The 24,412-nt window shown below is 41.2% G+C and overlaps 1 protein-coding gene and 2 non-coding genes across 6 annotated transcripts; all 3 read left to right on the forward strand.

Moving 5' to 3' along the window:
• The first annotated feature begins 2,658 nt into the window (after nt 1-2,658).
• MTFMT (mitochondrial methionyl-tRNA formyltransferase) lies at nt 2,659-23,458 on the forward strand. 4 transcript variants are annotated; one of them, XM_036439031.2, is made up of 9 exons: nt 2,659-2,913; nt 5,401-5,610; nt 6,687-6,785; nt 9,418-9,520; nt 10,809-10,884; nt 12,363-12,454; nt 18,834-18,912; nt 19,746-19,828; nt 23,198-23,458. In XM_036439031.2, the coding sequence occupies exons 1-9, from the start codon at nt 2,693-2,695 to the stop codon at nt 23,390-23,392; spliced, it is 1,158 nt and encodes a 385-aa protein (XP_036294924.1). In that variant the 5' UTR covers nt 2,659-2,692; the 3' UTR covers nt 23,393-23,458. The 4 variants fall into 4 exon arrangements, with proteins under 4 accessions (XP_036294924.1, XP_036294957.1, XP_036294935.1 ...); XM_036439020.2 differs by having other exon boundaries at nt 2,660-2,913; nt 6,663-6,785; XM_036439064.2 differs by lacking the exon at nt 19,746-19,828 and having other exon boundaries at nt 6,663-6,785; nt 23,198-23,332.
• Nucleotides 7,911-8,037, forward strand: LOC118710705. Its single transcript, XR_004985494.1, has one exon. It is a non-coding gene; the product is annotated as a small nucleolar RNA SNORA17 (small nucleolar RNA).
• LOC118710518 lies at nt 8,681-8,818 on the forward strand. The gene has a single exon (XR_004985433.1). It is a non-coding gene; the product is annotated as a small nucleolar RNA SNORA43 (small nucleolar RNA).
• Nucleotides 23,459-24,412: the final 954 nt, after the last annotated feature.

Below are 24,412 nucleotides of genomic sequence, written 5' to 3' on the forward strand. Positions count from 1 at the left end.
ACCTCTCCTCTCCGATCTCTCTCCTTCCAAGGACATCCAGCTGCCTCTTAGCTCTCACCTGGGACGAAGGACATTCCAGTCTCCCGCTGGGGGAGTCTGTTGCATAGAACAGCCTCCTTAGTAATCATCTTCGGTAAGAGCAGTGGGATGCCCAGCACGTTCGGTCTGTCCTCAGCAGGTGGGTCTTGCAGCCCAGCCCTGCTTTACAGAAAGACGGGACACATTTAGGATTGACATTTCCTACGGAAACACAGAGGGCCTAATCCGTATCAGAAGCGCTGCCGCTCTATGACCTCCTCACTGTCAATGACTGGAAAGGTTGGTGAGCAACGCCTCCTAGCGGAATTCGAGTGCAACCACAGGCAGGAGATGGACATGGTACAATAGTAGTACCATCCCCATTTTACAATTCGGGAAAACTGAGGCTCGGTGTATTTATTATCCCAGGTCACGTGGCGGATAAGTGGTAGATCCAAGTCTGTCTGATGACAAATGAACTATGATCATCCTACAAAATCCTTTCCTCCTCTCAACCTTCTGGTTTCTCCCAGTCGCTGTGTGATTGGCAGAGGGCGCTGTGAACAGCTCGGGACAGCTCTGGAGACAGCTGTGAAGAACTAGGCTGCTGAAAATTCAATGTAGGCATAAGGCAGGCTCTCTAACTCAAGAAGAGACGGGACAGTAACACAAATATAAATAGTTACACTTTAGACAGCAGCCAGGGTCGAAGATGAAATCCCAAATGACTATTTTAGTTGTGTTTCTAGGTCATGTTGTATGGGATAAGACCATTTCTTAAATATTAGAATCATATTCCACTTACCCTAAGAGAGAATACTGAAAGAGAACTCCATTGAAAGAATAGAAGGCTTGGGGTCCCATCTCACTCTGCATATATATGATCAGATGAGCGGAATCACTGGAAATTCAGTCTCTCCCTCCCTCTTGCCTCTCTCTTTTTTATTCAACACACAGGTGAATGTATCAATGTGTGTGTATACATTAGCAACTTCCCTCAATAACTCCAAACTGTGAGAAGCAGAGGTCCCCACAGAGCATTAAGAGGACGCATGCAGAACGACATTACATTCACACACGCAAGAGCTCAGGGGAGGATGGCTAAACTTGGCATTGAAAAAATGTGTGATACATGGAAAATAAAGAACATCATAACCTAATAAATAAAAATATAGATACAGAGGCAGTAAAGCACCCAACAGACTATCAAATTACAGCGGGAAGGCTGGGGAGTATTGGGGTGGGGAGGAAAATAGATCAACCAAAGGACGTGTATGCATGCATATAAGCACACCAATGGACATAAGACACTGGGATGGGGGGAGGTAGGGTGGGATGTGGGCATACGTTAGAGGTTAGGGGTGGCTGGGGGAAGGTAAATGGGGGGGAAAGGAGATATATGTACTACTATATGTAATACTTTAAACAATAAAAATATTTTTTAAAAGAACATGTGATAGCATTTAGAAAGCAGGAAGGTGGAGAAGGCATCTACGAAGGACAACATGAACAAAGACATGGAAGCAGGGATGTTCAGAGCTCATCATTTAGGAAAACGGACTGGTCCAGGGCCACTGGGTCTAACTCTCTGTGATGCGGAAAGCTGGTGAGAGTGACAAGAAAGGAGTCTGGTCTCCTCTCTCTACAACCAGGATCTGTGTGACCACATTCAAGGTGAAAGCCATTGCATTGTCCTGGAGGATACAAATCTAATCACTAGAGGTCCTTAGAGGTCTTCTAAGAGCACTCCCCGCCAGCAGCCATCATTTCCCCCAAGAATCTCCTTTATGGTATCCCTCTGTGTGGGAGGAAACCCACAGGGGAGAGTGATACCAGAGCAGGTAACTGAGCCTCATTTTCCTCTGCTGCCAGACAGGGCCTCTGATGGGCTTTCAGAGGCCACAGGATCGCTGTGAATGCCAGCTGGTCAGGGTCACGCTTTGGGGGCTACATGGACTAGCTGTGAGGACCTTAGGTAATTACTCAGCTTCACGGAGGCTCCCATTCTCCTCAGCTAAATGGTTGTGATGATATTTGCCTGGTTTGCCGAAACCGGCTTGGCTCAGTGGATAGAGCGTCGGCCTGCGGACTGAAGGGTCCCCGGTTCGATTCCGGTCGGGGGCATGTACCTTGGTTGCCGGCACATCCCCAGTGAGGGGTGTGCAGGAGGTGGCTGATGGATGTTTCCCTCATCGATGTTTCTAACTCTCTATCCCACTCCCTTCCTCTCTGTAAGAAATCAATAAAATATATATATATATATATATATATATATATATATATATATATATATATATATATATATTTGCCTGGTATGAATGATATGAGGATTAGCGGAACTAATCAAAATGCTTAGCCAAAGCGTGGCATATTAAATACACAGTAACTATTAGTTATCATGGCTGAGAAAATAACAGAATTATGTAAATAAATGAGATTTCATTGTGTGAAAACACATACTTTGTTCCAGAAAGAGTTCTTTGGGGGGGGGGGGTTTGGGAAGGAGATTAGATAAATCGTGCAAACAAATGCAATAAAAATCACGGGGACTATTGACCCGGCGAATGCCGCCAACCAGACAGGCCCCGCCCCCGGTCTCCTCCAGGGTCCGCCCCTTGGCCCCGCCCACTCCCGCTCCCCGCTCCGCGCCTGCGCAGCGCGCCCCGCGGAGGCCATGAGGGCGCTGGTGCGGCGCTGCTGGGGGCGCCGGCCCGTGGGCGGCGGCGCGGGCCGGACGCCGGGCCCCCAGGGGCGGGCGCTGGCCGGGCTCGGCGGGCCCCCCGGCGGGAAGGACGGCCGGGGCTCCCGCGTCCGGGAGAAGCCGCCCTGGCGGGTGCTCTTCTTCGGCACCGACCGGTTCTCCCGCGAGGCGCTGCGGGCGCTGCACGCCGCCAGGTACCGGGCGGGGCGGGGGACGGGGGACCGGGGCGGGGGGGGGGGGGGCGCCGAGGTCCCGCCCTGCAGCCGCCCCACAGTGTGGGCTCCGGTGGGGTCGGGGGTGGGGGGGGAGTGCGGGCCGGATCGTGGCGAACCCGGCGCCCGGAAGTGGCGCCGCACCCGCCGGGGACTGTCCGGTCTGCTCCCCGCACGCGGGCCAGGCATCACTTCAGAGTCCTCCCCTTTCCACTTCCTCCGATTCATCTTTTTACCCTCAAGTCCCTGGGGCTGCTTCACGGGCGCAGGCAGCCCCTTGCACACCCCTGTCTCATTCCTTTGCTCCCCACCCCCTTCCTGTGTACAACTGGACTATTTTATTATTATTATTATTATTATTATTATTATTATTATTATTTGAAGCATTACAAATAGTAGTACATGTCTCCTTTTCCCCCCCTTGACCTCCCCCCAGCTTCCCCTACTCTCCCCCGCATATGCCTTCACCTGCCCCTTGGTTATGTCCATATGCATGCATACAAGTCCTTCGGTTGATCAATTACAGTCCTCCCCCCACCTCTCTTGCCTTCCCGCTATAGTTTGACAGTCTGTTCAATGGTTCTTTCTATATAACTATTTCCCCCCACTTCTTTTCTTTGAAAAATCTTGCAACTGCAGACTAGAAATAAACATATAATAACAAAAAAACGTCTGAGTCCCAATTTCATTGTCCAACAGTTCTGAGACCCAGTTTCAATGTCAAATAGTTCCTTATGTGTACATGCCAGCAATGATATCTGGATGGTGGACAGATGGTGGCAGTGCAGGTCCGACCCTCTCTGGTTTGGTCCCGGGCAACCTGCAGCAACGCACAGCTGCTGACTGCTAGCGTGGCCAGGCGTCCTCAGCGTCTTCCATCTCTGAGCTGTTTCTCCTCTTGTCTTCATAGTTGGAGCAGACCTGACAACTCCTCTCTGTTGCAGGAATCCCCATGGTCTTGGAGTAGTTTTTTGAGCATATGCAAACATATTCTCCACCCAAACAACTGGACCTTCATCTAGGGCTGAAAATAGGACATAGTCCAAAAAGCAGATTCAGAGGAGTAAATATAGAAAGCAGAACTCTTAGGTATATGGTTAGTATTTTTTAAATTTAATAAATACTATTTACTAGGAAAAAATATTGTGATCCAGCCTGTCCTGAAAGTTCATAACAGGACTATCCCCATATACATAGACTGCTCCATCTCAAGTTTTCCCGCTCCGTTTTCTCCGGATGGGTCCTGCTCCTCGCTCATTTCTGTCATCTCCATCAAGGCTTCCCCACCTGCACTTCACAGCAGCCCTCATGGACTCCCTCTCAATCCTCTTGTAGCACATTTCTCCCTTCACACATGCTCCCTCTGCATGCCCTACATAATGTACTCCCCCATGCTGTTTGCCCCAGATGGCCTCCCACATCTCTTCCTGCACTATCCTGGCCCTTGTGCTGAGACTTCACTTGGTGGCTCCATTACTCTCGCTCTTTTGGGGCCCTCTGTACACTCTTCCTAACTCCTCAGCATGTGATGCGGTACCTGCTAATAAACCAGTGAACAGCCCCTCCGGGCACTGGAATACTGTGCAGCAGATAGAAAGAATGAGATAGTGCCGTATGTACAATCATGGAATGATGCCCAAGAAATGCATTCTTGTTTTTCCCCCCAAGTATTTATCCCCCAGTTCCTCCCTTCAGAGACAGTCACTGTTTTTAGTTTCTTATTCTAGAAATGTCCGTTGCATAAGTTAGCAAATGTATAGTTAACCCATCTTTCCCAAAGACTCCCATAATAGCATATATAGTGTTAAGGGCGAAAAACAAAACACAGAGCAGCATATGTACTATCCCAGTTGTTTGAAATGTCTGTACTACATGGGTTTCTGTATATTTCTAGAGCTGTGGGATCCCTTATCACGTCCGGAGTGGTTCAGGGTTCCTCTTCAGGGTCCCGCGTTCTGGAAAAGAGTTAATTTGGGAAAATGGGGGCCAGGCAGGAGTCCACCTCTAGGGGGAGGACTACTACTGCTCTGGCCTTTGCTATCCCTTTTATTGAGGCTATGGGAAACACCCATATCCTGTTGGCAGGAAATTCTAATAATAGACAATCAGCAAGAATTTACGTATGATTAATAGGTGGAGATTGCTTTAACTACCAATGTCTCAACTAAACAATGAGTGATTAGCTCCGACCATTCAGAGCAAGGGTGACCAGCCTCCCGGATTCCCTTTTCACATTTCTCTGTTAGTGACAATGTTCGCTTCCGGCCTAGAGCCATGCTGGTCCAAACAGTAGTCAGTAGCCCCATGTAACTCTTCAAATTAAATTAATTAAAACTAATTAAAAAGTGAAAACTCAGTCTCTCAGTTGCTCATGAATGTAATCATAAAAATACTGAGAGGTGGGTGAAACAGTTTAATACTGTCATTGTCTTAATACTGTCATATTTTCTTCCAATCTTTACAATTTAGGGAAAACAAAGAAGAACAATTAATCGAGAAACTGGAGGTGGTCACAGTGCCTTCCCCATCACCGAAAGGACTGCCAGTGAAGCAATATGCTGTCCAAGCTCAGCTGCCCGTGTATGAGTGGCCAGATGTGGGATCTGGAGAATATGATGTGGGAGTGGTCGCTTCATTTGGCCGACTTTTGAGTGAGGCTCTTATTCTTAAATTTCCCTAGTAAGTTTTATTTATAAGGAAATATAGTAGAGAGACCTTAATGGCATGACTTGTTAAAATGTATGATGCTCTTTCACTCGCCCTCATTTAAATTTTATACATCAGCTGCCTGGCCGATGTGGCTAGGTGGTTGGCAGCAACCCACGCACCAGGAGGTCAGCAGGGTATTTCCTGTCAGGGCTGCGGGCTCCGTCTCCAGCAGGGGGCGTGCAGGAGGCCACAAAAATGTTGATGTTTCTCATCTATTTTTCTATCTCCCCCTCCCTCTCTCTCTAAAATCAATAAAAACTTTTTTAAATTTCATATATCTGCTGACAACTCCCAAATGTGTCCCGCCAATTCAGATCTCTCCCTGAATTCCAGGCCCCTAATGCCCACTGCCTCCTCCACAGCCCTGTTTGGATGTCTAGTAGACACCCAACATTTGAAAGGTCCACAACTATATTCCTGAACTTTTGCCCAGAATCTGCTCCCCCACAAATCTTCATCTCAGCAGATGGGACCTCCAGCCTTCTGGTTTCTTAGCCCCAAACCTTGGAGTCATTCTTAATTCCTATCTCACACCACACAGATCAGCACATTATTTAAGTTGCTCATTATTGTGTGATAGGAGTATTGGGATAAACAGTGATGGTAATGGTACTGAAAGAAGTTTGTTTTAGGCATCTATATGGAAACCAAGAGAAGTGAGGGTAATTATGTAACTAAACCATCTGAGATGCATAACAGGGTTTGAGTGGTTCTCATAGTTAAAAAAAAAAAAAAAAAATGTATCTTTTGTTTAAAAACTCCCAGACATTATGAGCTGTTGTGCAGCATCTTGTAACAATGAATAGTTGTTCTTGCTCTGGTTTTAATTGAGTCTCATTGGTCTCATAGTAGAGTGAATTTAGCTGTGGCTCCCTTTTCTGGTGGTACAAGTCTAGCGACAACTGTTAGTTTTTCAAAATTTGGGGGAAAGTTTAATGATAAAAAATAGCGTATTAGTTTAGGTAGCAGTAACTAAATGGCACAACCCACTTGCATACTAATTTCTGCCTTTTCTAACTCAGTGGCATATTGAATGTCCACCCCAGTTGCCTCCCAAGGTGGCGTGGTCCAGCCCCTATAATTCATACCGTGCTTCATGGAGACACAATTACTGGAGTAACAATTATGCAAATCAGACCTAAAAGGTAAGAGCTTATTTTCTTTTCTTGAGATTTTTGAATGTTGGTATAAGTCCATTGGAGGGGTTGGGTATGGGTGAATGGATGATGCTCTATTCTCCAACTCCAGAGTCCTTCCTTTGCTTTTGTACTTTCTGTTTTTTTCCTGGTTTCTAACATAAGCCATATGTGTTTTGGTATTTATGCCCTTGTGAAATTTTTAACTTGTTAATTGAAATAAATTATATTATTAGCAACTGGATATTTATAAAAGACTAGTAGCCCTGCACATGAATCCATGTGCCAGTAACTCTCTGCAGGGCCTGGCCGCTCCACGCCCACTGCCCAGGGGCACCTCCGCGGCCGGCGCAGAACACTTGCCTTGTCACTGCAGCAACGAAGCAAGCATTCCACCAGGCGGCTCAGCTGCCCGCTCAGCCACCGCCTCCCTCCCCTCCCCCGGGACTGGGGGCCTCTGACGGGTTGAGAGGATTGGGTGCCGCCATCTTCTGGCTATGGGTGCTGCCACCTGTGTGATAGTGGCACAGAGTGATGGTTAATTTGCATGTTACCCTTTTATTAGATAGGATGTTATATAAATGAGAAATGGATTTTTTTTATAGTAGTTGCTATGAATCTCAGTTCTTCTTGCCCTGGTTTCTATAATAAAACTATGGTCAAAAATGTTTTGGAACCTGACATAAGAATATATTGTATACCAATAATTTTCTTAAACATTTAATTTTTTATTATACCTGCAGTCTAAGAAATAATTATTTAAAAACTGCTTCAGGAATGTATTAAGACTGCCAATTGTCACCTTATGTCTCCATAGAAACTAATAATTCTCACGTTCTGAAGACCAACTCAGTATCTGGGATTTGCTTTAATTCGGGAAAAGGGTGGGGGGAGATGAAACAGGAGTGTCAAAACTTTGATCATTCTAAAATCTGGGTAATGTTGATAATGGTGATTCATTAGACTATTCACTGTTTTTGTGAATGTGATTTTTCATAATAAACATTTTACTAAAACTTATAGGTTAAAAATAGAATTAACAGGTCTACAAAGTTAAATATTCTAAATAAAGCATATTTCTAATAAAAACTAATGGCTAGTATTTACAGAGCTTGATGTAAAATGACTTGTGGGGCTGCCCCTCGAGGCGTTGCAGGTGGGCTGCCGTGCCCGCCTGCGTCATGAGGGGCAGAGAGCACAGAGGCTCGCCTACGCCCAGCGCCCTGGCCGTGGGCACCTGGATGGTTGACAGCCTGACACTGGACGCTGTTCCGCGCCCCTGGTGGGGGCCGGCGACCGGCACCCAGTCTGGTAACGGCTCCTCAGTCCCCTAGGCTTGGCCCCGGTCTCCGGAGGGCATGCAGGAGGCAGGAGCAGGCGTAGGACCGAGGGGGGAAGGTGTGTCGGCATGGGCTGCTTGGTGAAGGTCTGGGCATTGCTTCCTGCCACGTGGGTGAAGAGTGGGCGGCAGACTCTTCCTTTGGGGGGTGCCACCTGCAGTCCGATGGTTCTGCCTTAGCGGGATGAGTGGCACAGGTGTTGGTGGGCAGCCGTTCTGCCTCTTAAAGCAAACCTATGGCCGTGCCCTGATGCCCCCGCAATCCCGCTGGAGGTTGGAGACGGAGCCACAGGCCAGGGGAACCTCCAGCGAGTGAGGCCTGGGGTCCCTGAGGACTCAGTTCCTGTGCGGAGACCCTCCGGTGGGGGTCTCACTGGGAGCGAGGGGGGGGGGGGGCGGCCATCTGTAAGGAGGGCCCTCCCGGCTGCGCGCTCCTGGGCTTGCGGACACTGAGCCGGCGCCAGAATGGATGTCCGGGTCCTGGCTTTCCACTTCGGGTGCCGATCTGGGGCCAGAAAGGTGCCCGTGGGAAAGGGGGAGCAAGGGTAGGGGGCTGGCTGCCCTGCGGGTGCTGGACCTGCCGGCACCACAGACGTGGCTGCTGTGCTGCACTTGTGACTGACGCTAGGGCACAGGAAGGGGCTATTTCTACGCTCAGCACTCCGAGCAGTGGGCACTGGGAATGATTTGTAGCCTGACATGCCCGGTGGAAATAAATAGATAAATAAATAAATAAATAAATAAATAAATAAATAAAATTAATAAATTAGGTAAAAATAGAGAATCCAGAAACAGGAAAAACAATGACTGTGGGAATGCAAATATACTTGTATCTACTTATAATCAACAGTGTTTATAATCTAGCAAAACTCTTGTCCTTTGAGAAAGAAAATATAGAAAAATAATTAGGAATGTTTTTATTGTAGTTCCTTAGAAAAGAAATTCTTTGCTCTATGATTTCATTATACAAATAGAGATTTTTTTGTACTATTTATTGCTAATGATAGAATTATCTATAATTGCAATCAAATCCCTGATATATAACTTTATACTTTTACCCATTAAGAAAAAATAAATTTAAAATCTAAGTACAGGTCAGATTTTACTCACCTTTCTTTCAAACTGACATTTATCTTTGCAAATGGTTAACAGTCAAATTTGTGGCGAAGGCTAAACTATCCTGGTAGTGTGTAAATGCTCATGTAGACAGACATTATGATGAAAAGAGACTGTCAGTAATCACATTACTTTTTTCTCTCTTTTTTTTTTTTTTTTTTTTTTTTTTTTTTTTTTTTTTTGTAGATTTGATGTAGGTCCAATTCTCAAACAGGAAACCATTCCTGTGCCCCCCAAGAGCACTGCAAAGGAATTGGAAGGAGTGCTGTCAAGATTGGGTGCCAACATGGTACAGTTCTCATATCCCACTGCTTTTATTCATTTAGCAGATTTAAATGGTTATGCTGAGAAAAACAATTTTATGATATGTAGTTTTAATTCTTTAAGAGTGATTTCTACTCCTGACTTCCTAATAATTAACATGTCATTTGTGGTCTCATCTGTCTTTGAGGATTACACAGTTCGGGTATTTAATAAAGGTTTTCAAATGAAACACTTGATCTTAAGTGGGCCATAGTTTCACAGCAAGGCTCTAGACCTGTGGTCGGCAAACTACGGCTCTTTGGCCCTTTAAGTGTGGCTCTTCCACAAAATATCACGGCCTGGGCGAGTCTATTTTGAAGAAGTGGCGTTAGAAGAAGTTTAAGTTTAAAAAATTTGGCTCTCAAAAGAAATTTCAATCGTTGTACTGTTGATATTTGGCTCTGTTGACAAATGAGTTTGCCGACCACTGGCCTAGACTATCCTTCCCAATTTCACTCTCCGCAGTCTCATACGAATTTCCTAAGTGACTCGTGGCTTCCCTCCAAGCACTCTGACTGTGTTCCAGTCATTCGCATCCATATGCATGGAATTCTGCTGGCCCCAGCTATACATGAACTCCATGGCTTTGTGTAGTTCATTGAATCTGTACACTGTAGGGTCTGAGAAAATGCTTTATAACCAAATTAATGATTTTCATATGAACTAGTTAATTTTCTGTAAAAGAAAACTTTCCCCCCAACTATATAGATGTGTCGTATTCTAGGCACTCGCCTTGGAAATGCTACTATAATAGTGGATGTCATTTATTGTGCCGGGATACTTTATAGACTGATTTTTTTACTTTTCCAACAAACCTTTGAGGTAGCTCTTGTTGGTGACTGTTTTACAGATGATGCCATTGAAGGTCACAGACAAGGAAAATAACTTTTCCACAATGACACAGCTAGTAGGTAGTGGAATTTGGATTTGAATCCAGAGCTATGTGATTCCAGAATACACTCAGAGACTCCACAGCCTTCCTCCCTACAGGGTGAGAGTGTGGATAACTGAGCATAGTCTATCTGATCCTGAAAGCTTGCACATCCAGTCAAAGCTCAGCATTCACTGGAAGCAAATCAGTGACCTGCACTCTACAGAGAGCAGCCTCTCTACTGAAACCCCACCGAGCAGACGCGTGTGCTCACAGCCTGGGCCAGTTTACTATTGACCTGCCACACAGCTTTTAAAGCTGTGGCTAATTTCATGATAACTAGGTTGTAATATAGTTCTGCTTTTTTCCTTTTCATCTTGAATATATTGCTCTTCTTTTTTAGCTTATTTCAGTTTTGAAAAATTTGCCTGAAAGTTTGAACAATGGAAGGCAGCAGCCAACTGAGGGGGCAACACATGGTAAGTGAAAGCTACAGACTCTTATCCCTTGCCATGGGTTTCCTTTGTCATGTTTTTTTTTTTTGTGTGTGTGTGTGTGTGTGTGTGTGTTTCTTTATTGATTTTTAGAGAGATGCAGGGAGGGAGAGCGAGAGAGAGAGAAACAGATTTGTTTTTCTACTTCTTTATGCATTCATTGGCTGATTTTTAAAAATATACGTTTTTATTAATTTTAGAGAAAGGAAGGGAGAGAAATAGAAACATTGATTCATTGGCTGCCTCCTGCACACCCCCTACTGGGGATCGAGCCCACAACCCAGGTATGTGCTCTGACCAGGAATCAAACCGGACACCTCTTGGTGCATGGGATGACGCTCAACCACTGAGCCACACTGGCCAGGCTAATTGGTTGCTTCTTATAGGTACCCTGACTAAGGATTTAACCCACAGCTTTGCTGTATCGGGACAACACTCTAACCAACTGAGCTACCTGGCCAGGGCAAAGGGTTTTATTTGACTTGATAGTAACTGAACACTTTGACTTCTTCATTTGCACATTTCTCTTAATTTTGACTAAAGATTGAATGCCCACTTGTATGTCCTTTTCTAAAGAATGGTTGGTTAGGTCTCCCTCTCCCTATTAACATGCAGTTTCATGAAAGATTAGAAATGTTTTCTCTACTCTTTATGTTGAAAAGTATCAAACACAGAGATAAGTTGAAAGATTGATTAGCTATTTAACCCAGAATCAACAATTATTAATTTTTGGCTATATTTTCCTTTGTTTTCTCTAAATGTGTGTTTGTTTAGCATGTGGATTTTAATTTCTGCTTAGCCATTTGGAATTATGTATCATGACCTTTCATCCCTAAACACTTTGGCATGCATCATAAAAAATGAGCAGTTCCACAATAGCATCTAGTATCCAATCCATATTTAAATTTTCCTAATTGTCTAAAAACACATTTTATTTTTCCAACTGAGATTCAATTGTAATTAGTTGTTATTACCCTTTATTCTCTTTAATCTGTAGTAATTAATTCTTCCACTATTTTTTGCCTTCCATGTTACTGACTTTTTAAAAATATATATGTTTTCTTATTGATTTCAGAGAGATAAAACATCAATGATGAGAGAGAATCGTTGACTGGCGAGCTGCTCCTTCATGCCCCTCAATGCATTACTTACGGCATTTCTTTTTGTCTTGCAAAAGTTTATTTTTATGTAGTCACTTTTATAATTTTCTTTAACTGCATTTGAATTTTGAATTAGAGGATTATTTTCTACACTTAGGTAATAAAGAAATTCACCCATGTTTTCTTCTAGTACCTGCATGATTTATTTATTTTTATTTTGTATTATGGAAAATTTCAAACATATACAAAAATTGAGAAAATAATGTAATGAATTACTCTTGTATCTATTATTCAGCATCAATAGTTATCATTTCGTGGACATTGAACTTGATATTCATTCTTGCCATTGGCTTTATCTTGTAGCCCCTAAGATTTCTGCTCGTACCAGCTGTATAAAATGGGAGGAACAAACTTCAGAGGAAATATTCAGACTTCATCGTGCCATTGGAAATATAGTAAGTTGGAAGTCAGAATGCAGTTTTACTTAATTGTGTGTGTACTTCACTTTCAAAATAATTTTATTTAAGAATGAGTCTCATAAACTAAACCTTAAAAATTCTGAAGTTCATATTTTTATTGTGGTAAAATATACATAACATAAAATTTACCATTTAACTACTTTAGGTCAGTAACATTAAATATCCTTTGATCTTTAGTTTGTTCTTCAGAAAATTAGGGTTGATATAATATATATAAAGAATCTATTGGGAACTCTTTTCCCCTTCCCACATGGGAGTCTGTCCTTGTTCTTCAATAAATTTCCACCTTTTCTATATATATATATTTTAAAAAAAGGCATCTGTTATAACCAAAGTATAGTATACGACACAGATGTGGTACTCATTAAATGATATCTGCTATTTATTCATTCATTAAATGGAATATTGAAGGCTTATATTATGTCAGGCATTATCCCAGGTTCTAGAGATAAAATGATGTGGGAAAATAACAAATAAGCAAATAACTAAAAATATCAGATAGTGTGATAAGTTCTTTGATGAAAATTTTAAAAAGATAGACTAACTGGAGGTTATTTTAGATTGGATAGATGGGGAAGACCTCTCTGAATTAACATTTAAGTTGAGATCTGAAAAACAGTAAGGAGCTAGCCATGCCGAGATCAGTAAAAGAGCATTCCAAGCAGAGACAAAACCAGATAAAAACATTATAAGAAAAGTAAACTAAAAATCAATATCCCTTATGAATATAGAGGCAGAATCCCTCAACATAATTAACATACTGAATCAAACAACATACGGAAAAAGATTATACACTATGACTAAGTGAGGTTTATCCAAGGAATGCAAGGTTGACTCAACATGCAAAAATCAATCAAAGCAACAGCATACTAATAGAATATAATACAAGAGTCACAGAATTATTTCAATAGATACAGGAAAAACATTTGACAAAATCAAGTGTCCTTTTATTTTATTTTATTGATTTCTGAGAGGAAGGAAGAGGGAGAGAGAAATAGAAACATTAATGATTGGCTGCCTCCTACACACCCCCTACTGGGGATCAAGTCCACAACCTCGGCATATGTCCTGACTGTGACCTCCTGATTCATAGATCGACCCTCAACCACTGAGCCACCCTGGCCGGGTCAATGTCCTTAATGATTTAAAAAAATGCTCAATAAACTAAGAATAGAAGGGAACTTTCCCAACCTGATAAAGAACATCGTCTACCAAAAAGCCCACAGTTAACATATTGAATAGTGAAAGACCGAAAGCTTTCCCCCACTAAGATCAGGAGCAAGAAAACTATCACCATTGCTACTCAGCAGTGGAGGTAACAGGGCAATTAGGCAAGGAAAAGATACAAGGAACCAGATTGGAATGGAGGAAGTAAAACTATCTCTATTTGCAGACGACATGATCTTAGATAGAGAAAAACAAAAGAATTTCCCCCAAAATGGTAGAGCTAGTAAACAGTAAAGACCTAATAAATAGAAAGACCTCTGTGTTCATGGACTGGAAGACAATATTGTTAAGATGGCACCATTCTCCAAATTGACCTACAGATTTGGCACAATTTCTATACAAATCCCAGTTAACTTCTTTGTAGAAATTGACAAGCTGATTCTTAAATTCATACTGAATCCTAAGAGGACCAGAATAGCCAAAAATTCTTGATAAAAAGAACAAAATTGTAGGACTCAACACTTGCTGCAAAGCTACAGTAATCAAAGTGTGGTACTGACATAAACATTGACAGATATACAGCTCAATGGTATAGAATTGGAAGTGCAAAAATAAACCCATACATTTGTGTACAGTTAGTTTTTTTGTAAGGGTGCCAAGACAATTTGATAGGGAAAGAATAGTCTTTTCACCACATGGAGTTTGGACAAGTGAATATTCACAATCAAAAGAATGAATTTAGCCGAAACCGGTTTGGCTCAGTGGTAGAGCTTTAGTCTGTGGACTGAATGGTCCCAGGTTCGATTCCGGTCAAGGGCATGTACATTGGTTGCGGGCATATCCCCGCTAGGGGGTGTGCAAGAGGCAGGTGGTCGATGTTTCTCTCTCATCGATGTTTCTAGTTCTCTATCTCTCTCGCTTTCTCTCTGTAAAAAATCAATAAAATATATTATTAAAAAAAAAAATGAATTTGCCAAAACCGGTTTGGCTCAGTGGATAGAGCGTCGGCCTATGGACTGAAGGGTCCCACGTTCGATTCCGGTCAAGGGCATGTATCTTGGTTGCGGGCACATCCCCAGTGGGGGGTGTGCAAGAGGCAGCTGATCGATGATTTTCTCTCATCCATGTTTCTAGCTTTCTATCCCTCTTCCTCTCTGTAAAAAATCAATAAAAATATATATTTTTTTAAAAAGAATGAATTTGGAGTCCTACCTCACACTGTATATAAAAAATGAACTAAAAAATGGATTAGAGACCTAAAGGTGGGAGCTAAAACTAAAATTCTTGGAAGAAAACAAGGGTAAATTTTAATGACTTTGAATTAAGCAATGGTTCTTAGATATCTTGCCTAAAGGATAAGCAACCAAACAAAATAGAGAAACTGGACTTGGAAATTAAAAATTGTTGGGCTTTGCCGAAACCAGTTTGGCTCAGTGGATAGAGCGTCGGTGGTCCCAGGTTCGATTCCGGTCAAGGGCATGTACCTTGGTTGCGGGCACATCCCCAGTGGAGGTTGTGCAGGGGACAGCTGGTTGATGTTTCTCTCTCATCGACGTTTCTGACTCTATCCCTCTCAATTCCTCTCTGTGTAAAATCAATAAAATATATATATATTTTTTTAATGTTGGGCTTCAACCTGTCCGGGTGGCTCAGTTGGTTGGAGTGTTGTACTGTACACCAAAAGGTTGCAGGTTTGATTCTCAGCCAGGGCACATACCTAGGTTGTGGGTAATATCCCTGACCCCAGTACATATAGGAGGAAGCTGATCAATGTTTCTCTAGCATCACTGTTTCTCTCTCAAAAAATCAATAAAAAAGCATATCCTCAGGTGAAGATTAAAAAATATAGTGGGGCTTCAAAGAACATTCCCCAGAAAATGAAAAGACAACCTATAGATCAGAAGAAAATATTTGTAAAATGTACATATAATAAGGATCTACCATGTTTCCCCGAAAATAAGACCTAGTGCGTGGAAAGATAAGACATCCCCTGAAAATAAGACCTAGCGCAACTTTGGGAGAAAAAATTAACATAAGACACTGTCTTATTTTCAGGGAAACAGGGTAGTATCCAGATTATATAAAGAACTCTTAAAACTCTCCAGCAAAAAGACAAATAACCTGATTAGGAAATGCACAAAGGATCTGACATGTCTCCCAAGCAAGACATATAAATTACCAATAAACCCATGGAAACATGATCCACTTCTTTAGTCAATAGGAAAATGCAAATCAAAACTACTCTGAAATACCACTTCACACCTACTGGGATCACTATAATTAAAAAAACAGTACCAAGGGCTGGCACAGATGTGGAGAAATTTGGAACCTTCCTACATTGGTGGTGGGAATGTAAAATGGTGCAGCTGCTGTGAAAAACAAGTTGACAGCTCCTCAAAAAGTCAAACACAGAGCTATATATTACTGCATGATGATCCTTATTTCTGCAGTTCACCTTTCCTCTCCACTGAGAAAAGCTGGTGCTGTCACAGAAAGAGCCAGAAAGGGAGATTTAATTCCTAGAGCTGCTATTTACTATGAAGAGCAAAACCCTTATCTTCTCTGACCTTCTGCTTTTTTACCTCTAAAATGTGGTTAATGACCCTGTTCACACCTGTCAAGATCAGAGAAGATAAACCATGAATTTAAATCCATGCGAACATATAATTTTGACGGTAATGATAGTGGACACCGAAATGACTATATTCTTACCATCCCTTTCCTTTCTGCAATGCTCTGATGATAGATGAAGATAAGCTTCACTCCTCAAGAATAAAAACTATTTTGGGGCCCTGGCTGGGTAGGTCATTGGTTATCGTATGGTCCTTATACACCAACATTGTGGGTTTGATCAATCAGGGCACTTACAAGAAGCAACCAATGAATAAATAAGTGGAACAACATGTTTCTCTCAAATCAGTTTAAAAAAAGATCTGGCCCTAACTGGTTTGGCTCGGGATAGAGCATCAGCCTGCAGACTGAAAGGTCCCAGGTTTTATTCCAGTCAAGGGCATGCACCTTGGTTGCGGGCACATCCTCAGTAGGAGCTGTGCAGGAGGCAGCTGATTGATGTTTGTCTTTCATTGATGTTTCTAACTCTCAATCACTCTCCCTTCCTCTCTGTAAAGAAATCAATAAAATATATTTTTTTAAAAAGACGTATATTTTTATTATTATATTCCTAACATATTCATAGCTCCAGTGTATATAAATCCCTTTTTAGTCAGAAAGCATGTTTCTAAAGTATTTTGAGTTCTTTGACAGAAAAAGATTACACACATGAAAGAACTTCTATTGGAAGTAATGAGTGAAACAAAATGTGTCAGCAAGTTTATAGAGAGGATACTGTACCAAAATGTGTCATCCTATCAACACTATGATCTTTTAACATTTTTAAATTTAATGTTCAAATCTTTGCAACCATTTAACTCTTCTAAAAATTAAATGTCTTCTTTAAGGACCTCATAAAAAGAGCACTGAGCAGAGGATGAAAAAACAGATTCTGATCTTTGGCTCTGCTACTAAGTAGCTGTGTCTAACTTTGGGAAAAATAGCTGCATTTCCCTGGGCCTCATTTTCTTTACTTATGAAATAAGATCAAGCTACACAGTCTGAAAATAAACTTATTTTTAATTTAGAAAATTGAGATAACTTATTTTCTGGTATGTGTTAATTTTGTTAGTATCTTTAAATCAAGTTCTAGGATGTCAGATACATATTATGTGATAAAGATGACATACATTGCAGGAAAGAGTGAGATGGATTATCCAGTAAATAGCACTGGGACAACTGGTTAGCTTTAGAGAGCTTCCTTTTAAAATCAAAATAAAATCTAGATGGATCAGGAATTTAATTTTTTTACAAACCCTACCAAAGACTGGGGGAAAAGCACAATTAAATAATTGTATTTTATTTAATAATCTTGAACTATAGGATGGGCCTCCTTAAGCATGATATGAACCACTGAAGTTATGAGAGAAAAGACTTAAATATCACTTCATAAATATAAAAAATTTATGCATGAAAAAAAATAGTGTAAAAAGTCAATTAACTGGGAAAAGATTCATAACACATTGAAGAATTAAAGGTCTAATTTCCTAAAAATATAAAAGGCTTTCACAAATTAATAGGCAAAGATGAACAACTCAGTTTTATTTTAAAAAATGGGCAAAGGGCATAAATCGGTAGTTTTCATAAAAAATAAAATTGCAACTAAATATATGGAATCACTAATAAACAACAATATATTCTCATTTTTTTCTCCTATCAGCATCTTAACAGTGAAATGTTGATGCTTTCTAATCCAGGTAGCCCATAAAAAAACTAGCTCAGCTGGTGTGGCTCGGTTGGTTCGGCAACATCCCATGCACCAAGAGGTAACAGGTTTGATTCCTGGTCAGGCACATGCCCAGGTTGCAAGCTCAATCCCTATAGGAGGCAGCCAATCAGTGTTTCTCTCTCATCGATTTTTCTATTTCTTCTCCCTTCCATTCTCTGAAATCAATAAAAACATTAAAAAAAAGAAGAAGAAACTATTTTTAAAAAAATACATAATAACTACCCTCAAATATATATGTATAAAATTCCTCAAATATATTAAAGTCCTCAAACATATATCTAGCAGGCTATTTATCACCACATTTTACAATTTTATATAGCAAAAAAATAAAAATAATGAATATTGATCATAAAGATAGTATGAATTATGATACATTCCTAAAATGAAGTACTATGCAGCAGATAAAAAGAGTAAGATAGATAAGTGTGTACTAAAGAAAAGTTGTGATTATGGTTAAGTAAAAAAAGTTCCTTATAAAACCGTCTGCTCTAGATTTTTAATAATAGGGGCCTGATCCCTCAGGGACTCCCCCCGGGGTCCTGGATTGGAGAGGGTGCAGGTCGGGCTGACAGGACTTCCCCGGCCCCGTGCATGAGTTTTGTGCACCGGGCCTCTAGTAAAGATAGAAACGTTGATTTTAAAATAGTGTTTAATGTTAAGATCTTATAAATTCTGGAGACTGATGTAGAGGGTCATGTTTCTGTTCTGTTGCATAAGACTTAGAAACTGAGTTCCCCATTCCTCTGTAATTGGGAGACAAGTGAGACCTGACTGGCACAGAATGGTAGTTAAGAGGTTTGGGGCTTGAGGACATTTCTTTAATCATCCCTTCTTTAATTATATTTGCAGATTCCGTTACAGACACTCTGGATGGATAACACCATTAAACTTCTGGATTTGGTAGAAGTTACTAGTTCAGTCCTCACTGGTATTAACTTTTGAATAGCTGACATAGAAAATGTTTTCACTATCATCTGTTTGAAAATGTGTCTGTTTTACCATAGATCACATTTACAAAAAGTAGGAATTCTTTTAGTTTGTTTGGGTTCAATAATAATAATATATTACATTCATTGAGTGCCCATTCACATGTATTTTCTCATTTAATCATCATAGGAACCTAGGAAGTAGGCAGAGCAGCGGCACTATTCCGCTTTAAGCTCTGTGATTTCCCATACTAAGCTTTTCAGGGGTTGCAAAATGACTTGGTTAATTTCATTCTGGTGAATGTCATAATGAAAATGAGCAGCTCAGTGAGGTCTTAGGCCAAGGTTGGCCATTTCACAATACAGGCCTGTTCTGAGGCCCATCAGTACCCCCCTCTCCCAATGTGGTGGGCTGAAGGAGTGAGCCACAGTGGGTGCGGGTATCGTTCAGAGTCGGGGTTCCACGGAAATCTAGGAATTGGTATGTGTTTAATCATGGATGAAGGGGCCGGCTTTTATCCTAAGCCTCCTGTATATTTCTCCCCTGGTAGCTAGTTATTTCCCCAAAGTGCTCAAAACTTCTGGATTCCGCAGTTTTAGGTTGACCTTTGAGAGACTGGGTAAGGAACTCATCGCTTATATGTTTGGAAAGCTTCCGTTTGGATTCAAGGTACACACAAAATACTGGCTCCCTTTGGGTTACAGAGTCAAGTTTTCAGCAGATGAGTCCTCTGTAGTTTTAGTACTGCCTCCCAAGATGATGTAATCTTAAAGAAGCATAATGAAGTGTAATTATTCTCACTCTCTCGTGTCCCTACCCCCCTCCATTCTTTAGATCCAAAATTTGCAGGACAGGCTGTTATTCCAGGATCCGTAATATACCACAAACCGTCACAAAAGCTTCTGGTTTGTTGCAAGGTACATTTCCTTTAGTTTAAAATTATCATACTTGTTTTACTAAATTTATAGTTTGTATCATTTATCGTTTTTAGTTGGAACTTCACTGAACTACTTGTCTATCAGATTGAAGCAATGAACATTTTTTTTTTTTTAAAGAAATAGTAGAATCTTATATAATTTTTTAAAAATTGATGAAGTTTTGCCAAGGCATTGTTGTTACTCAAACAATGAAAGAAAATTCAGTAACCATAGTCCTTCTTTTGAAGAAATTTTATATTCTGTGTAAACCAATTTAATTAACAAGCTCTTTTTATCTTGTTAATATGACTATAATAAAAGATATCCAAGTATTTAGCTGAATTACAGTGCATATGTCCTACTTGCTTTTACTATTCAACAGTGGTTAGACATATTTCTAATGATTTAAAATGACTTTGGAACCATTATTGTTTTATAAGACAACTAGAGGCCCGATGTACCAATTTGTGCATGAGTGGGGTCCCTGGACCTGACCAGCAGTCAGGGTCAGTAAGGGCCAGGTGATTGGGGCCTGCCAGCCTGGGGCAGTTAGGGGAGCTGGGAGGGAAGAACTGGGGGAGGGACCGCAGGCCAATCGGGGCCTGCCGGCTGGGGGGTAGGACAGCACACAGGAGCTTAGCCATCATCCCCGAGGAGGGAGCCAGCCCTCGGTCTCCCTGGGAAAGGGGCCACATCTGCTGCCGCCCATCCCCAGTTCCCCGTCTCATTTAAGGCCTGAAGGCCCTGGGTGGGGTTGGGAGAGGAGGCTAGGGTTGCTGGGCCAGGCGCAGAAGGAACAGACACCAAGGCCACTGGCTGGCCCCAGGAGGTTGTCTGTGAGAGCACACTGACCACCAGGGAGCAGCTCCTGCATTGAGCATCTGCCCCCTGGTGGTCAGTGTGCATCGTAATGACTGGTCATAACAGTCGCTTAGGCTTTTGTGTAGATAGATGGTGTTTTCCTCAGAAGTCTTCCACATTCCTTGCATTTCCTTCAGATGGCGTACGTGTGAGATGTTTCATGCTCACGAAGGGATGTTTAAAATGTGTGATAGATTGATCTGACCGACACAGACTGTTGATACAGAACTCCTGTCAACCTCCCTCGTGTCTCTTCAACTTATTCTGGACTGACTTTGGGTGCTTATGTCTTGTCCTTGCTGGGTCTGTGGTTTGCTCTCATAGAAGAAGCAGGTGTTGTCTGCATATGCGAGTTTGAGATCCACAAGTTGTGTTATCTCAGACCAATCACTCACATTGACTGGGCATCAGTTTTCTCTGTGGATAGTATTGGATTTGTCTACTTTTTAGAGTGGTTGTACTATGTGTACTGGTTAATAATGCAGATTTTTTAAAATAGATGGAGTTACACATGTTGATATGTATATATGCGATTTGATATGTATGCTATTTTGTTGTATTGACAAAAAGCTTCAAAACTTCATATGTCAAATTTGCTAAAGGTGTTAACATCATAGATATTTTTGTACCCTTAAAAATGTCAAATTTCATGCAAAAAAAGCATTTGCAGGAAGATTTTAAAAATATATATTTTATTGATTTTTTACAGAAAGGAAGGGAGGCGGATAGATAGTTAGAAACATCGATAAAAGAGAAACATCAATCAGTTGCCTCCTGCACACCCCCCACTGGGATGTGCCCACAACCCGGTATATGCCCTTGACTGGATTCGAACCTTGGACATTTCAGACCGCAGGCCGATGCTCTATCCACTGAGCCAAACCGGTTAGGATTTTGTGGGAAGTTTTAATTCATTACTTTATTTTGAAGAAAAGTGGTGCTGAATACTTCAGGAAGCTTATGGTGAACATGACCCATCTCAAGACACTTGTGAATGCTGGTTTAAATGCTTTAAAAGTGAGGATTTCCATGTGAAAGACAAAGACGGCCAGGTCAACTGAGAAAGTTTGAAGACCAACAATTACCAGCATTTTTGGATGAAGATGCGTGTCAAACTCAAAAAACAACTTGTAGAAAGATTAAATGTTGCTCAGCAAACAATTTGCTATCGTTTACAAGCAGTGGAAAAGATTTTAAAGGAAGGAAAATGGGTGCCACATCAACTGAACGAAAGACAAATGGAAAATCAAAAAGTCACCAGGAAAATGTTGCTTCAGTGGCACAAAAGAAAATCTTTTTTGCATCAAATTGTGACTGGCGATGAAAAGTGGATTTATTTTGAAAATCCCAAATGCATAAAATCATGGTGGATCCAGGTCAACCATCAACATCGACTGCAAGGCCAAATCGCTTCGGAAATTAGACAATGCTCTGCGTTTGGTGGGATCAGGATGGTGTGATGTATTATGAGCTTCTAAAACCAGGTGAAACCATTCATGCTGATTGCTACCGACAACAAATAATCAGTTTGAACTATGCTTTGATCATAAAACAACCAGAATGTGCCAGAAGACACGGCAAAGTAATTTTGGTTCATGATGACGCACCATCACATATTTCAAAACCAGTTAAAGACACATTAAAAGATCTTGCCTGGGCTGGGACAGGTTTGGCTCAGTGGATAGAGCATCGACCTGCGGACTGAAAGGTCCCAGGTTCAATTCCAGGCAAGGGCATGTACCTTGGTTGCGGGCACATCCCCAGTGGGGTGTGTGCAAGAGGCAGCTGATTGATGATTCTCTCTCATCGATGTTTCTAACTCTCTATCCCTCTTTCTTCCTCTCTCTGAAAAATCAATAAAATAAAAATTAAAAAATTAAAAAAGATCTTGCCTGGGAAGTATTAGCCCACCCACTGTATTTACCAGACCTTGCTCCAGATTACCACTTGTTCTGATGGATGGCACATGCACTTTCTGAGCAGCACTTCAAAACGTACGAAGAAGTGGAAAATGGGGTCTCTGAATGGTTTGCCTCAAAACAAGAAAAGTTCTATTGGGACGGAATCCACAAATTACCTGAAAGAGGGGGAAATGTGTAGCTAGCGATGGACATTACTTTGAATAAAGCACTTTTGATGCTTCTCTTGAAATTTTCGAGTTTTCTTTGATTACAAAATCCGCTATTATTAACCGGTACACCTAGTATTCTGATAACTAGCCATAATAAGAAGCATGGACACACTCTGAAAACTATAGAGCATCATGCAAATATACCTTTTTATTCTGCTTCTCTCTGTTTCAATAGGTTTATACAGATCTGTATATTTGTTATCCCTCCTTGGTAATACACTTTCAGCCTCAAAGAATCGTACATGTTATAGTGCTCTTTGCAGCTAAGCATTTAGTAAAAGTGTTTTAGTTGGTTTGTTTTCATGATAAAAGTTTTATAAACTAAAGTTTACTTCATTTTACTACTTCATATTCACTATTTATCTTTTGCCCTTTAGGATGGCTGGATTGGTGTTCGGTCAGTGATGCTCAAGAAAACACTAACAGCTACTGATTTCTACAATGGATATTTGCACCCCTGGCACCAGAAAAACCCCCAAGTTCATCCAAGTCAATGCAGATTTCAGACTCTCAGACTTCCAACAAAGAAGCAGGGGGAAAAAATTGTTGCTATGCAACAGTGTACTAAGTAGTTCAGGAAGAAGACAGGAAGACCTTTTACATATTTGTAATTTATTAAAAGCCTTATTCATAAGGAATTACTTTGATGTTTCAAGGAATATGACACTGTTGGAGAAGAGGAGATTATTATCCAAAAGATTAATTACCTCACTTTTTGCTTTTTGACAATAGTTAAACACTTTTCTAGCCCAGGCGATGTGGTTCAGTAGTTGAGCCAAGTGGTCACGGTTCAATTCCTGGTCAGGGTTCAATTCCTGGTCAGGGCACGTGCCCGGGTTGTGGGCTCAAACCCCAGTGTGGGGCATGCGGGAGGCAGCCAATCAATGATTGATGTTTCTGTCTCTCTCCCTCTTCCTTCCTCTCTGAAGTAAATTTAAAAAAACAACTTTTCTACTTGAATAACAAAAGAAACTTTAAATAAAAACTTATTTATGTCAAAGTCAAGGAGATTTTATGTTTCCCTAAGTGCAACTAATTGATATTTTTAAGTTTATGTCCTCATTGACTAGGTTTTTATTCAGGAGTAACCTGCATTTCTGATTTTCAGCAAGTAGTAAAGTCAGTTATTTAAATTCCTCTACTATCTAGTTCCATCAACTATAATAGTAAACAAACAATAGCAATCTGTCACATGATCTTTACTGTAAATTCACATTTTACAACTAAGTTTTCTTGAAGTAGGAATATCCTAACACTTTTCAGTGTATTTACACAATAAAAATTATTGAGCATCTGGTCTGTGCAAACTCATCTTCTCTGTCTCAGAGAGTAAAGCACTTCTGGAAGAGGATGGGGAACAGTGGCCAGCTGTTGAATTTTTATTTGAGGATATTTATATATCAGCTTTTTCTGCCTAGATTCTATCTGCCAAACTCTCCATTAATCATTCACCATTTATTGATTGATAGGGCAATTATATAATTGATCATTTAAAGTAGAATACGTTCATGAGTATAAAAGGAAGTACTTGTAATACCCTGTTTCCCCAAAAATAAGACAGTGTCTTATATTAATTTTGCTCCCAAAGATGC

The sequence above is a fragment of the Pipistrellus kuhlii genome, unplaced genomic scaffold (genome assembly GCF_014108245.1).
Source record: "Pipistrellus kuhlii isolate mPipKuh1 unplaced genomic scaffold, mPipKuh1.p scaffold_m20_p_1, whole genome shotgun sequence".
Lineage (NCBI taxonomy): Eukaryota > Metazoa > Chordata > Mammalia > Chiroptera > Vespertilionidae > Pipistrellus > Pipistrellus kuhlii.

Bases quoted from the DNA above. Each gene is read 5' to 3' on its own strand.
- MTFMT (XM_036439020.2), top strand. From the start codon at position 2,693: ATGAGGGCGCTGGTGCGGCGCTGCTGGGGGCGCCGGCCCGTGGGCGGC. The intron at 2,914-5,400 runs GTACCGGGCGGG...TTTACAATTTAG, and splicing joins CGGGCGCTGCACGCCGCCAG to GGAAAACAAAGAAGAACAAT. The intron at 9,521-10,808 runs GTACAGTTCTCA...CTTCTTTTTTAG, and splicing joins CAAGATTGGGTGCCAACATG to CTTATTTCAGTTTTGAAAAA.